The 15,755-nt window shown below is 47.6% G+C and overlaps 1 protein-coding gene and 1 long non-coding RNA gene across 3 annotated transcripts in view; one reads left to right on the forward strand and one right to left on the reverse strand.

Annotated features, from left to right (window-relative positions):
* Positions 1–15,755, forward strand: part of LOC142576587 (NADPH-dependent 3-keto-steroid reductase Hsd3b5-like) — an 86,059-nt gene that overhangs the window by 24,953 nt on the left and 45,351 nt on the right. Inside the window, exon 2 of one of the 2 annotated variants that reach the window (XM_075686772.1) lies at positions 9,460–9,630. The exons of the other annotated variant lie outside the window; for it this stretch is intronic. Within the exon in view, the coding sequence (XP_075542887.1) occupies positions 9,460–9,630 (171 nt within the window). The remainder of the gene's footprint in view (positions 1–9,459; positions 9,631–15,755) is intronic. 2 annotated transcript variants of the gene reach the window in all.
* Positions 3,612–6,276, reverse strand: LOC142574386 (uncharacterized). The gene is made up of 2 exons (XR_012826518.1): positions 6,205–6,276; positions 3,612–4,223 (listed from the first exon to the last, which is right to left on the reverse strand). It is a non-coding gene; the product is annotated as an uncharacterized LOC142574386 (long non-coding RNA).

Consider the following 15,755-nt stretch of genomic DNA (forward strand, 5'->3'; position numbering starts at 1 on the left):
AAAGCGCTAGTAAACACTGTGCCCTGATCTGATTGAATTTCTGCAGGAAAACCAACTCGCGCAAATATGGACAGTAGTGCATTAACTATCTCAACTGAGCTGAGTTCTTTAAGCGGCACTGCTTCAGGGAACTTTGTCGCTGGGCAGATCACAGTCAAAATGTGTCTGTACCCCGTGGCTGTTACCGGCAGAGGTCCCACTGTATCAATAACGAGCCGTCTAAAAGGCTCCGTAATGATAGGTACCAATTTCAACGGCGCCCTCGATTTGTCCCCTGGTTTGCCCACCCGCTGACAAGTGTCACATGTCCTCACGAAATGGTCTGCGTCCCGAAAACACCCTGGCCAATAGTACTCTTGCAAGAGACGGTCCTTAGTTTTCTTAACTCCTAGGTGTCCGGACCACGAACCCCCATGTGACAAGCGCAACAGATCCTGACGATAGCATTGAGGCACGACCAGCTGGTCGAACTCCACTCCTCGGCGGTCTAGATACTTCCGGTACAGGACTCCACCTCTTTCCACAAAACGCGCAGTTTTCCTGGCGATACCTTCTTTGACATTGCAGCGCACGTTTTCCAGGCTGCCATCCTTTTTTTGCTCGGCTATCAAAGCCGTCCGGCTGACTTTTAGCAACCTATCAAGTCCGTCTGACGTAGGCGCGATGAGCAAATCAGTAGATAGCTCTTCTAACTTTCCCGCGTCGGGATTTTCCTCTCCAGTATCTGGCGCCTTCAACGCTACAGACTCAATTCTATTCTGTTCGGGCGTGCTCTGAATATCAGCTTGCTGCGCCTCTGACCCTTTTTCGTTGTTTGATAACGTCGGCCCCGCAACTACCGCCTTTGCAGCGAGCTCCCGAACCTTCGATCTGGTTAAGGCCTGAACACTAGCTTCACCAAACAAAAGCCCCTTCTCGCGCAGGAGGTGATCGGACCTGTTTGAAAATAGGTACGGGTACTGGGGTGGCAGCATAGATGACACTGCCGCCTCCGTCTCAAGCGCTCCGAAAGGTCCTTCAATAAGCACTTTTGCTACCGGCAGACACACGCTATGAGCTTCCACGGCTTGCTTGATCCACGCGCACTCGCCCGTGAACATATGGGGTTCTACGTAAGACGGGTGAACTACATCCATCGTAGCTGCGGAATCGCGAAGCACTCGGCACTCTTTCCCGTTTACGAGGAGGTCTCGCATGTAAGGCTCAAGAAGCTTCATGTTCTCGTCAGTGCTGCCTATTGAAAAAAACACAACTTTTGGTGTTGTTTCCGGACACTGCGCCGAAAAGTGACCCGGCTTCTGGCACGTATAACAAACGCCCGCTCGCCTCATCTCGAACCGCTTTCTGCGTTTGGCTGCCGCCGTCTCTTTACGTCTGGTCGGACTGCTTTCGCTCGCATCCGCACTACGCGTGTCCCCCTTTAATCTCATGGGCGTGAACTTCGGCCTCTCAAACTTGGAGCCAAATTCACCCTTTTGACCGTCCTTAGCTCCGCGAGCTCGACGCGTCACAAACTCCTCGGCTAGCTCAGCGGCTCTAGCCACCGTACTCACGTCTGGCCTATCCAAGACCCAGTATCGCACGTTCTCCGGTAACCGACTATAAAACTGTTCTAGCCCGAAACACTGCAGAACTTTATCGTGGTCACCAAACGCTTTCTCTTCTTTGAGCCACTCCTGCATGTTCGACATAAGCCTATACGCAAACTCTGTATATGACTCACTTTTGCCTTTCTCATTTTCCCGAAACTTCCGACGGAACGCTTCCGCAGACAGCCGGTACTTTTTTAGCAGACTCGATTTTACTTTGTCGAAATCCTCTGCTTCCTCTCTATCCAAGCGAGCGACTACGTCGGCCGCCTCGCCGGGTAACAAAGTGAGCAAGCGCTGTGGCCACGTTTCCCGAGAGAACCCCTGCTTCTCGCACGTTCGCTCAAAGTTAACCAGGAACAAACCAATGTCCTCTCCAAGCTTAAACGGCCGCATCAGGTCAGTCATTTTGAACAATACGCGTTCTCCTGCACCGTGTGCCTGACTTCCATTACGAGCGCGTTCCATCTCTACCTCGAGACGCTTCATTTCCAAAGCGTGTTCGCGCTCTTCTTTTTCTTTCTGCTCTTTAAGTTCGCGCTCCTGTCTTTTTGACCTCTCCTCAATAGTCTCAAGGCATTCCGACAGCTCGTCATCCTCAGCCTCTAACTCAAGAATAGCCGTTATCAGTTCCGGTTTTCTTAGTTTGTCTGAGACATCCAGACCCAACTCTCTTGCAAGCTCCAACAATTTCGGTTTGCGCAACGACTTCAAATCCATGGCTGCTCTGAATGCTGCTTTTTCTACTGCTTACTATTGTCTTGCCGCAAACTAACCCGGCAGCAACGACAACCACAATTACCAGCTCTGTTTCTGACACTAACAAAAAGCCTGGCAAAGCTCAGTAGAAGAAAGTCCCGCACTCACCAAACCTCGCAGGCAGGAATTCCGCGCAGTCGTTCCGCTGCAGGCAACCAGTCGTCACACAGGGCTCGTTGCACTGCTCCCGGATCGACGTTGAGCTGCTCAGCATACAGTCAACTGCATCTCTTTGCTGCTGGCCTCCGTTGTCGCGATCCCGCCGCTGGCAGACCGTTGTTTGAAGTCGTAGGCGATCTCACCGCTGGCAACCAGATGTTTGAAGTCGTAGGCGATCTCACCGCTGCCAACCAGATGTTTGGATCCGACTGCTGGTACGATCTGTTGGGAACTCGGCGCTGACGCCCGTGGTTGTACCTGGGTCGCAAGCCCCAAGGGTAGCGTTGGCCTGGCGGCCTGGGGTACAACTGCAAGCATCCGAAGGTCCCGGCAAAGCATGAGTCGACAGGTAACAACGAAACAACTTGTTTATTTTAACATCGCAAAGAGTTGGCGGTCAGGTTTGACCGAAGTAGAGAGACGGGAGAGCACTTCACTCAACTGAAGAAATCGGAGCCCTCTTCTGGCGTCCGGGGGCAGCTGTTTTTATACTCTCGCAGTTGAGGGCAAGAAGGAACCCCTCAAAAGACGAGCACGTGAATGTACAATGGGCTAATGGTGACGCACACTGTCGTAGCGATGCCGTAGCACCATGTCGTGGCGCTGCGCACGATCTCGTAGCACCTGGTCGTGGCGCTGCGCAGCACACTGTCGTGGCGCTGCGCAGCATACTGTCGTGGCGCTGCGCAGCACACTGTCGTGGCGCTGCCGGTCGGACACAATGACTGTAACGAGAAGATGGTCCCTGCTTTGGCATCGCCTGTTTCGGGCATAATGACTGGAACGAGATCCCTGCTTTGGCATCGCCTGTTTCGGGCCCAATAACTGGAAGGAGATCCCTGCTTTGGCCTCGCCTGTTTCGGGCACAATGACTGGAACGAAATCCCTAGGCGGTCGCATCGCCGCAGACGCGCCTGGAAACACCTGGCGATGAGTGTTGCGGTGACGACGATCGGGCCAAAATGTCCGCCGCCCCGCCGCCGTCGCGCCGGCAAAACCACGTGTCGCAGGCGAAACGCAACAGTGGGAAGCTACCTTTTTATATACTTTCATTTCCCTCCTTATTCTTCCATTTCGATATAAAGTAAATAAATTCATCAACGATTTCCTTTTGTTTCATTGTCTCTTGGCTTTATTATACAAAAAGTATACATTAAAAAACATTAATCTTTGAATTACTCTCCTACTTGCATCAATTTAATTTTCAAGTAAAAATGCGTATCCTCACTGACCTCTCTAATGTGTTTGAGCAGAGAGACGGCAAAAGTTCGAGGTCGTCCTGTGGTTTGCATCTTTTGATTGCACTTGAAACATTGCCTAATTCCTCCAATATTAACTGACTCTAATCTTTCTTTTTCCTTTTCCTCCCCCTTGACTTTGCTTCAGAAGCAATGCTTCCTAACGTATCCAGCCTACGACTGCCTGCTGAAGCCAGCGATGCTTCTGACTGCGGACTGCTGTGGTGTGCCTCAGAATCCTCAGGAACCAGAACTTCTTGAAACATGGGTGATTCAAGAGATTCCAAAATGTCCTGAGACTCCACAGACTCATGCGACGCCGAAGACAGAGTCGATGCTGGCGCTTGTGACTCTTCACTTGACGGTGATGGCACTTCAAGTGTTGTCAGATCGGAAAACTGGCACATTTTTTGTTAAGATGTCTGCAGCACTTCCCTCCTCACTCGATGGGGGCACTGGTGGAAGGTTGGCGGACATCCTGCATGTGAGCGTAATAAGGGTTGCACATACTGTCAATGTGTAAATAACGTGCCAGTCTGGATGCAAAAATATATGAAGGCTCAAAGCCGTCCACATTTGTTTTAGTGTGTGATTTTATTAGAGTACACTGAAGCTCTGAATCAGTTTTGTAGGGACAAAAGTGGCTTGCCTACACAACCAGAATGAACAGTTTCTGCATGCGCGTAAGTGTAGCTTTTGTACCTTTTTCTGTTTTTGCTTGTGATGCATTTAAGCAGTTCTTACAGGATCTGCATGCCTAAAGCCTAGTGATTACTTCTACTCAAAACAGTGCATGATATTTGGAATGTTTCAGTTTTGAAATAATTAGCAGGAAGCATTCCACTACATTTACTCAGTAAAACCACTTAATAAATTTCATGTTGAAGGACCTATGCTTGCACTCTCTAAACATAGAGTAGTAGTACTATTAGGTCTTGCTTTAGTATAAGGCTCTCTCCTGTTCTATTTTTTCTACTTGAAACGTTCTTGGCTTGTAACTTTGTTTTCCTTTCACTTGTTTGTAAACTTCATCTCATTCTAAATTGTTTTTCTTAACTGAATGTACGTCTAAACATAGCGTGAAGCTGTGTACGTAGTAGTCAGTGCATTTGTTGTTTGTATTTAGGAAGTTACGTCTAATAATGTTTGTCTTCTTGCCATATGCCTTGTAAAGGGTGTTTTGGCCCAGCAAAGCTGACCTTAGCGAGCAAACCCTTCCAGAAGGTTTCTTACAGCCAAGCTTTTTTTTGCCTCTTCTCTGGACTTTCCTACCGCTGCTCCTACTGTCTTGCCAAATAGCTCGCCTCATACTGATATTAATGTAGTCGTTGAACCATTGTCATCCCAGCTGACTACTGGCTACTGTGTTGCACGAGTGACCAGTACTGGACTTAATGCAAATACCAATTAAAATAATGTAACTAGATCGTGGTTTTAGCATGTAAAATTTCAATAATCATTTTTTGCATGGTGCGAATGTGTTAAACTGGATCATCTAGTCCTTCCTTCAAAATTTTGCTAAGCAGGAACAGCGTTCTCTACAAACATCGTGAAAGCTTCGCTTAAACCAGTAACCACAGCACCTGGGATCTGCAGAATAACCGCAGGCTGATAATTAGGTAAGGACACTGCTGAGCAGACCCAAAAAGAATTATCAATTACGCAGCTGACAATGTCGTCAATACTATGGCGCATTTATTCCTACAGCATGATGACACTGAATGTATCCCTAAGCAAGCTAGGTAATATTTGAGGGTCCGTGATGAAGCACCGATTTGCACACTGCAGGCAAGCAACAAAATGCAAAATTAAAACTGTGCATTGAAGTGCCCAAGGTACACATGAATATAGCAACATTCAATACTCAGTTAAATACTGGCCATTGACTTGCACGCTGCCTTCTAGGATCAGTGCACAGAATAAAAAAAAACTACTTGCATGTTTTGTGTTTTGTTTTTGTGTGTGCATCATGCAAGCCCTTTTCTTTTTATTCATCCTGCTAATTTGTATGCGATATTCTCTGTAATTCTGTCTTATGCTTTATTGTTAGGTTTTTAAGTGCTATTTTACTTGCTATTTTGTACCTGCATCTCTGCTTTCTCTGCTCCCCACTGCAAAGCCAAACTGGCTTTGTGGGTACCTAAATGAATATACAAAGCTATTCTTGTACTGCTTGTATGTCCCCTTACCGGATCACATTTAACGAAATATGCAATAATCGGAGCGGTGATGCAGCACAAATATTTTATCGCCAATTAGACAAAGCTGAATATGATGCATACTGTGCGTCGACTTGCTTGTGTAAGCACAATTTTGAGTCGATTCCCATAAGTGCGGTGCATTGCCAGCTATAATACAAACATACGGCATCGCCGGTCAACGTGATAAAGGGAAAGCACTAAAATCCTGTGTTTCATTTTTAACACGCCGGCTAAGGTGGAAACTTCAAGATCACTTACGGTCTACACTCCATTGTGTAGCGCAGAAACATCATCTGGTCGAAAAACAGCCAGGCGACGTCGTCGTAAACGTCGACTGGCACGGCGCGGCTATTTTCTTTCTGAAACGTCTTCCCAGGCGCCGAAATTTATTCCCCAGGGACTTCCATCACTTCTGCAGCGTTGTGATAACGTCATCTGCACAGATGAAATGCGTTTTCGACATCTGCGAGTCGGCTGATGAGAGAGGCAGCTTATACCAGTGCCACACAGCTAGGCTTTCGATGGCGATCGAGCGCGATCAAATTTCTCGATCACGATCGGTTCTACGCACATTGCGCGGTACAGGCAATCGTGATCACAAAATCCGACCCCGATCGGGCTCGATCGCGATTGAAACTGCTCCGCTGTGACGCCCGTATAAAATTCCGAGCACTCACCTGTTCGGCAGCGTTGGGCATGACGATCCACGACAACCTCGTCAAGTGCTTGTTCTAGTGGCGCTTGTGTTTCGCCTGCTACCAAAGCGCAGGTCGAGCCTCAACGCAGGCGATCAGCGCTTCGTTGTTGATCGCCTCCATAGCCTCTGTGCTTTATCGACACGAAACCAGCAGCGATTCCCAGCGTCTCCGCACGATTCTGAAACTTCAACAACCTTTCCGAACCGCCGGAAGTGTACATGCGGCCCACGTGACGTTGGTGCACAAGCTGCCACTTCCGTCGCGTACGCTCAAAAAGACGCCCAAGATCAAGACCTCCTTGACGCGCGCGTTTCCTTCGCGTCTGCCCTCTCTAGACGCGTAGGACAGGCGCGTACGGCCTCGCAGACGCGTGACGCGCAGCCAGGCGCGCACGATTCACCGCGTGTGGTTGGGCCTTAAAGGCACCTCCGGCACCGTGCGCACCACGATCTGCACCCAATGGGGCCGCTTGCGCAAGCCGTCTATCCCCTTCGTCAAGCACTGGGCTAGTCCTGTCCCTTTTCTGCTTAGGATGTCATTTAGCCCACCTGTTAATTATTACGAGGTTGCGTCCGTGGGCATTTTCCGCCAGCTTTGCTTTTGCTCGCTTCATGACAGTGCCCAATGCCTGGACGTGTCCCTACCGCCACTCTTTTACCGCCTTTCACCCTCTCCACAATTGCTTCTGAGCAACTAGCCAGGTTTGAGTCGCCGGCAATAATAACCTTTTCATTCTCTCCTGTGGCCGAAGTCTCCCCCTGCTTCCCTTTATTTTCCTTCTCCACGTGATTCAGACTTGACAAGGGGCATTGACCCCTGCGTTCATGCTGTTCTTTTGTGGCCGCCTCAAGGTAAGTGAAGCCCTTTCCAGCTACCCTCTCGCCACGTTGCATGCAGTGCTCATGCTTTGCTGACACTCCTTACCCTGTCACGTCTAGAAACTGTGTTCCATTCTCAGGATTATTCTCGTTGACGATGGCGGCCCTGTTCAGCTTTTCCTCGGCGTCCTGAAGTCATTTTTCCACTACCCTCCATGTATCACGCTCCATATTCAGCTCATTTTTGAGCTCTTCGTCCTTTTTGCAAAGTCATCCTGGAAAGCCCACATTTTCTTCAGCTTAGCATTTACATCACAGTGACTGCCGATTGACTCGATTTCCTTTCCATTTTCATCAGTCCCCTCATCTGCCTTGAGTGACCCCCTGCCCACTTCAAGCTTTACCATCTTTCTTGCCATGTGTTGCACTTAGCTTTTTCTAAGGCAAACACCTAAGCTTTCAGAGCACGTGCCTTCTATCAGAGGCTGATACGTACAGCATCTAAATCCTTAAAATGCCGCAAAGGAATTATCACCGATGTTTTAGAAGCAACATATGCCGCACAAACTTAAGGTATGACACGTGCTCACACATGTTCAAACAAGCAGCGACGCTCTCCCTGTCCTAACAAAGTAATGTTCCTTATACGAATGCGCACACGTACTAAAACCACTAATATCAATAGCCTTGCCACTTCCCAACTTCAAAGGCTATAAATACTTGACGTCCCACACGGTTGCGCGTGTCGAAATACATGGCACAAAAGGACGCTCTGACTATCCTGCAATACAAATATACACGAAACACACCCACACACACGAAAAAAAAGGAAAGAAAAAAGAGAGAAAACAGCTAGGCAATTACTAGTTAAAGCCTAAACATCAGCAAATAAAAAACAGAAGCACACTCGAAGCATGAAGAAAAAGCATGTTTTCGTCGCCGCCACGGAGCCCTGGCAAAAGATGTCCGTCCACCACAAATGTCACCTTAATGATGCGTGGAGGCGAGCGCCATCTCGTGGTGTTCCATGAAACCTAGCGGCGAGCGCTTCAGGTGCCATACGAGCGCCCGGAAAGTTGTGAGAAGAAACAAAGAAAGCTGCGCTTTAAAAAATTACGCGACTGCTGTCTGTGTAACTTCTTTGGCCGTGCCGACTTTCCCTTCAACGAAAGGGCTGAACGATCTTTCTCGAATAACGTGCGGACGGAGTTAGGGTAGGGTCGTAATAACCGTCGTGATGCATTAGTGGCATTGGCGTTGCGCTGCTCAGCACAAGGTCCCAAGTTCGATCCAGACAGCGGCGGCCGAATCTCTATGGAGAAGGCATAAAAAAGCGCTGGTCTAGCGTGAATTGCTGAACATTAAAGAACTGCCGGTGGTCAAAGTGAATCGAGAGTGCCCCCGTACGGCGTGAAATATGACCAGATCGCGGTTTCGGCACCGTGCACAACCCAAGAAATCAAATCCATGAAAACGTGCATTGTACTTATTGTGTTTTTGCACCTTGCTTTTCGCGCTAAACTGCCGTCCAACTGTCTAATGCAGTGCCTCATTGCAGTCACTTGAAAATGAGGCAACCAAGCGACTTTGGCGTTCCCCCAATAGACGTAATAGAAGACGACAGTGAAAGCGGAGCTTTATACATAAGCGTGCATTCGAAATTAGACTTAAAACGCACTTAACATTTCCCACTGCTTTGTACTATGGGACAACCGAGCATATTTATGTCCGCGAATAAATAGAACACGTTTATCAGCAATCGACAAGTAGGTTTAACAATGTGCGCGCTACTGCCTGCGGGTATACAGGTTTCCGCAGCGGCCTCGTGGTCTATTGTACAAGGAGTACGAATGCAGTAAAAAAACGTGTTGTTCATTTTAGAGATTCGTGGTTAAACGAAGTTACTAGAAAGTATTGTACTGCCGTGACTGTCCCTTCCCACTCGCAGCTTTGAGATACAAATTACATCGCGCTGTTTCTCCGTTCACTTCACGCAGGTCATCAGGTCTCCGAGCCTATAGCGATGAAAGAACACGTTGGAGACATTTGCGACGCCGCTGCTTTAGGCGCAGCGCTGAGCGGAGTCGACGCGGTCATTCACTGCGCGTCCATCGTTGACTCGAGATTCTTCGCCGACTCTGAAGCTATGGAACGAGTGAACGTCCGAGGTAAATCAGGGTCGTCCATTTTTTTATTTTTCTTTACTTGCTAAATATCGTCTCGCTTAGACAAATCCCGGCATGCAAAAAAAAAGAATGATCACGTCTTGGTGTGCTTAGTTTAGTGACGAATAAACGCGTACGTGATGTCTAAGTGTGCAATCGTGGTGCTGCAACGCCGTTACCTAGCATAGACGTCATTTGGCACGTTAAGTTCATCAGCTCGTGCGCGCTCAGTGGATATAGCGTATTCTAGGTTGACTTAACGACCGAGAGGAACATCCGGTGCCCTATAAGAGAGCGTGATCTACACGCTCCAGACTGGGAGATGAAGTGCGGGAGCTCGCCACTGCTACGGCTTCCGTCAAGGTGACGTGTTTCCGCCCTCCTTGCCCTTTGGTCGTTCAAAGTGCAGTTGGTGCGTTGCATTGTTTGGTTTCGCATTCGTAATCTTGTTTCGCGCGAAACGGCGAAATGGCTGCGCGATCCCTGTTTGTCAGACGCACTGGTGCGTACTGTGGTGCCATACCACGTGCCTATCATCGAGGCCACAGGAGCCTCCACTTCTCCGCGACGAATCGAGAATTCAACACGCGAGGACTTCAAGAAGCGCCCAGCCATCTCAGCGACGAATCAAGAATTCGCGCGGTTGGCGTCATCACCCACCCCGGCGGGTTCCTGCCAACGAGAAGTCGCCAAACTGGTTCCTGCCGACGAGGAGTCATCAAAGGGATTTAAGGGAGAACCGGCCTATTGTGAAGAGAGAGAGAGAGTCGCCTCAAGCCGCCCAGTCGGTCTGATGCTCTCTTACAACTACATGCACGCTATCATCCACTATCTTTAAATATTGTGTAAAGCTTTTCATTTCTTCTTCGTCTGCGAAAAATTCCGTCTCTCGTCCTCCACCCCGAAGTTACTACAGTAATGGCAGCGATAGGATTCGAATCCAGATAGCGCCCGCTACACCGTTCAACGGCAGCCACGATGTCGACCGGCCTCAGCCACTATGGAGGGGTGAGTGCCCGACATTTGTCTTTCGCATCGCCAGACCCCTGTCGCACATGTAAATGCTAAGAACAATTGCTCAAGTATTCTGGAAGGGTTGTAGTGGTTTCGTCTTAGTTCGTTTCAGGCCTTGCATAGATTTCCGGCTTCGGAAGCAAAGCTAATTTAGAGGCGAAACCGGTGACGAGCCGTCAGATCGTGAAGGAGAAGCTGAGGATGCAGGACCTTCTTGATGTTTGTCAGGAGATGGGCATTTCGGTTGCCGCGGCAAGGCGACAGAAAGCCGTTCTGGACGTTGTGAAAGCACAATAGCTAACCGAGGAGGAAATCGAAGAGGTTTGTGGAGAAATTCTTGAGAGAAGAAGCGAGAAAAAAATGCGCGAGGAGGAGCAGAAAAGGCGCATGGACGCAGAGGAGCAGAAAAGGCTCGAGGAGGCTGATGAGAGAAAAAGGCGCGAGGAGGCACAGGAGAGAAAAAGGCGCGAAGAGCGAGATCGTGCTCTTAAAATGAAAGAACTGGAAATAGAGTGAATTCGAATCAGCTCGTCGCGTTCAAGTCCCGTTCAGGTGGAGGCGATATCCCTCAACTTGGAATACTGGACCTGATGCTATCGTACAGGATAGGCGGTGATATCGCACTTTTTCTCGTGAATTTCGAACGTACGTGTGGAAAGATAGGGCTGGGCGAAAGCCTTTGGTCTCAAAAACTTCTTTCAGTTGTCCCAGGAGAGGCTGCGGAAGATCTCGCACGCTCGTCTAAAGAAGACAATTAGAACTACGGAAAGGTAAAAGCCGCGCTTCTTAGCAAATACCGCCTCTCTGCCCAGGCATTTCGACAGCAGTTTAGACAGGCAAAAGGGGGCAGCGAGTCGCACACTGAGTTCGCGTACGAGTTAGTCTAACTTAAAAGAGTGGCTCAAAAGTGCAGAAGTGTATGGTAACCACGACAAGGTGCTTGAATGCACATAGCTGGAGAAGTTTTATCGAGTTCTTCCAGAAGAAGTTAGACTTTAGCTGCAGGGAAGGCTCCCAGAGGTGGACCTAGAGAATACAGCGCAGTTCACGGAGGAATATTAGACGCGCCGAAACTTCCAAGAAAAACCTATTCAGGAAGATAGGCTAGAAATAATGGACTATTCTATAAAGCGGTTTCCCTTCGCAACCCAATTTTGCCGATTAAGAAACCATCTACGAGCGACGAGTTCAGCAAAAGAGTGTCGACTAAGGCTGGGGTGGCAAAGGAAGGGCTAGCAGAGACAGCCCAGTCGGCGGGGGCCACTAAAGCTAAGGGCCCGTACATGGTCAGTCCGCCCGTCCGTTCCGCCCTCGTCCGCCGGCGTGCTGATGGCTCTCTACAGGTGAGCGAGGAGCGGTCGCAACTTTCCCGTCCGCACGCCTGCTCGTCTCTCATTGGCTGGTCCGAGGCGGATGGTTCGGCTGTCTTCACAGCAAACATGGCGCGTGCTGGAAGCGAAGCGAAGCGGGGACGTAAGGCCTAAGCTACAGCCGCGTCAGAAACAGTCTATTTTTTCTCCTTTTGGTGATTTTTACTAGAGTTATCTGGCACCCACGGAGATAGTCGTCGAAAGCAGCAAGCCGGTGTACCCTTCCAGACCTCATCAGTGCGTGCGATCGCCAACAGAAACAGACGGAGCGCAGGAAGTGTGTGTTGTGTTTGCGAGAGCGTCGGAAGAAATATTTGAAGCCGTCGACTTCGTGATTCTTGTGCCATGCTTCGCGTGTGCATCGCAGACAAGAGCTCCATCACATACACGTGCATTCTGAGCAGCACACATGTTCAGTGCGTGGCGAAATAAGCAGCGTCCGATTAGCGCACCCAGCGAACACGATTGGTTTCTGTTCTGTGTATGCGGATCGTTGCCGCGAAGTGGTGAACGCCAGCCCTTCGCAACTTTCAGAAGTAATGATACCAACAGTAGCGATAAGTTATCGCTGCAATTCCGCATGTGCTATACTACGTGTGAGCCGTTTTGCCGGCTGTGAGGCGCCGAGGTGACCGCGACGTTCGAGCTGTGTTCTTGCTGTTACGAAATGTGTTCGCAAGCTACAAACCGTGATATGTATGTGCGATGTGCCGCCGCGTTGCTTGGTGTAGAAGTGCTCGTTCTACGCGATGTGCGTTTGCTCAGAAGTGAACTGTGCAGAAGTGTTGCCGATCGCGTTTTCATAATTAGTACCCTTACAGGTAAGCCCTATCACACCGGCCTTTTCTGCTTCGTACATCTATCGTTTCTTTCAAAAGTTGTTCCTGCACTGTTAAAGATGTTTCTATCGGTGAGGGGAAATTAGAGAACATCATAATAATTGCATACGTCAGGACGTTCAGCGCTGTCGTGAAATGTGCACGCGCCTTAGAACACTAATGTCATGAATGCAAATTTCTGGCAGCCTTGATTTTCATAATGTGGACATTAGTGTGAAGAGCAAGAATTTCTACATTTCACGAAGTAAATTGCTTTATATTTTGTGATGCAAGCTGCTTACATAGCCAAAAATCTGAGCTGCTTGTTTTTGACTAGTGACTAAGCAAAGAGTCTGTTTGTGAAGACACCAGTTGCATGGTAGATGAATATGTCATAGGTAAGAACTGGATACTACCTTCTTATTAAGTAAAAATTTTACGTTTGCTGACAAAAAGCAATATGAATGCAAAAATGAACACGTAGGACGAGTAGTAACAAGTAAGTAAATGTCACAGGTATGGTGTTATATAATATTCTGCTAGTAGCCAGCAGAACTGCATGAAAGAATTTATGCCCAGAGTTCTTCTTCACTGGCCAGCCATGGTCACATTACTAATGCAGGCAGAATTGGGTAAGCGAAAGTTTGCGAGTACTTTGTTTATCCACCCTATTTGATTATCTAGTTCATGTCGCCTGTTTTGGCACGAGCCTTCAGTTTAAAGCGAATAATAGCACAAGTACCAGCATTATATGCCTGATAAGTGCTTTTTTTCTTTCCTCGTGTTCATTCTGCCAACAGTCATTATCACATAATGTGCATGAAACTAATTTGGGCTTGCAAACTATGTCCATTAAATATTTTTCCAGTGCACTTTGTTCTGCCAGTAAGCTTACTGCTACCTATCATTCGTGGGTGTGGGATGTTGGACACTATAAGTGGTTACCTGACTGATCTTTATTTTGAATAGGCCCCGGTTCCACTCATTAACTGAACCGTATTCAGCTGCGCTGCCAGACTATAGAAAGGGGCCCTCGCCTCTTGTCATTCTTTAGCATGTTCATGGCCACAGTGCGTTGTCCTTGAGAAGTCAGCTGCTATCACAATATAAAACGTGCCTATTGGCTGCTATGAGTTTATCCTGAACACAAATTTTCACAGTTATGTCAGCATTAGTTATGTGACCGAAGCCAGCCAATGAGTATGAACTGCTGGCAAAATTTTCAAGTGACTCTGCAGGCAGTGTCTGCTCCCTATATTATGTTAGCCACAGTGCTTTGTCAGTGTGCTGAATTGTTCTTTTTTGACAGAAATTTGCTACCCAGCCAGACAAGATATTGCCAAACCATCAATTTTAGGCCCGTACACATGGTCACTTCTTTATTTTATGATATTCTGGACATGACACCCATGTCTAGCTTAGATTAGCAACATCAGCTTGACTTATGCACGGAGTTGAGTTGCTGCATTTGAGAAAAAAAAATCACTGCGTAGCTAATAGGAATTAGACTGGTACGAAAACATTATTTGTCTTTATGGCTTGTTGTATAAGCGGTGCTGTTCATTTGATGCACACAGTAACATGTGAACACAAAGGCCTGTGTACCTTGCAGTTACGTGCATGTGTGCGTGAATAAAACAGCACAACTTCTAATATCAAGGCACCTTGCACCAACTATACCCATTAAAGATGCTCTATGTGGTATTCAGCTGATCTTATTGAAATTTTATCACATGGTGCAGTTACAACATTTCATACCTGTATGTAAACCAATTTAAGAACTTTATTCACTGCGTGTTGGAATGCATATTTTAGGCCAATGCAGTGCCTGGAGTAGCAGCTTTTTATTTAGCTTTTGCCATAGCTTATTAGAGGGTGTTGTTGATTATGCCATCCAAACAACTCATATAAAGGTTTGTGTTTAGTGTACCAGCAGTGAAATACTGAATGCAGCTGCAATTCTTTGTATACTAGTGAGTTTAATCCCACTGCTCATTGTTGTGTCACGTGTTGTTCTTCAGTCACACATGGTGACAGTATTTGGCGTCATGAGTTCTAGGCTAATTTTCACATGGTCCTTTCGATGAAGTAAAATCTGCCTCTTAAACAGTCAGTTTAGTGGAAAGCCACCACTGAACCAATAGCTCAAAGACCAATTCCTGCATGCTTTTCGCAAATCGGGTAGTGTGCGGAAACTATGTATGGTACGTCACTTCAGCTACACCAATAATCACACAGCTAAACCTGCCACATATAGTTAAGTCATTGATATAGGCGGAGGAAGATGTTGCACGTATGTAACAGTTACTCATCCCTTGAAATGTGAATGACCCAAAGCTTCGCGAGCATATCGGTCACAACCATCCAGCAGCATAAGTGGGAACACTTGTGCTATCACAAGCGAAAACAAGTAGATTAGTACCACCATCTCAGCCACCATCTGGTTTGTCGTGATTACCTTGCCCGCAAGTTTCTTGTTTATATTGGATAGGCTTCCTATTTTATGAATTAACAGCTTTCACAACATTTACTGCGCTAATGAAGGCACATCACAGATACCAGTACTGAAGGAGGTATATACAAGTAGGGCAGAGAACTTATGGGTAAGTTAAAAATTAAACGGGCAAAACTATGTCGAACAAACTATTTTCACGTTAGAAGATATACCATCGACAATTAATGCACATTCAGAACATGCAATAAGTGCCCTGTGTGGGAGATTGAGACCTGTGATGCCAAAACCTGTTTGACTTTTAAATATTGACATAAAGAAAAATTCCAGTCTGTTCTTCTGTGTCGGAGGGTAAAATATCAAAGGAGAGGTGCAAAACGGATTTTGCACGTAGTAGTCCCTTATGAATGTGCTACTCAAGTTGTGCCATGCATAGCTATCTGTGTGTAATGCATTATACAAGGTACCATATGT

This window comes from Dermacentor variabilis, chromosome 3 (genome assembly GCF_050947875.1).
Source record: "Dermacentor variabilis isolate Ectoservices chromosome 3, ASM5094787v1, whole genome shotgun sequence".
NCBI classification, from domain to species: Eukaryota; Metazoa; Arthropoda; class Arachnida; order Ixodida; family Ixodidae; genus Dermacentor; species Dermacentor variabilis.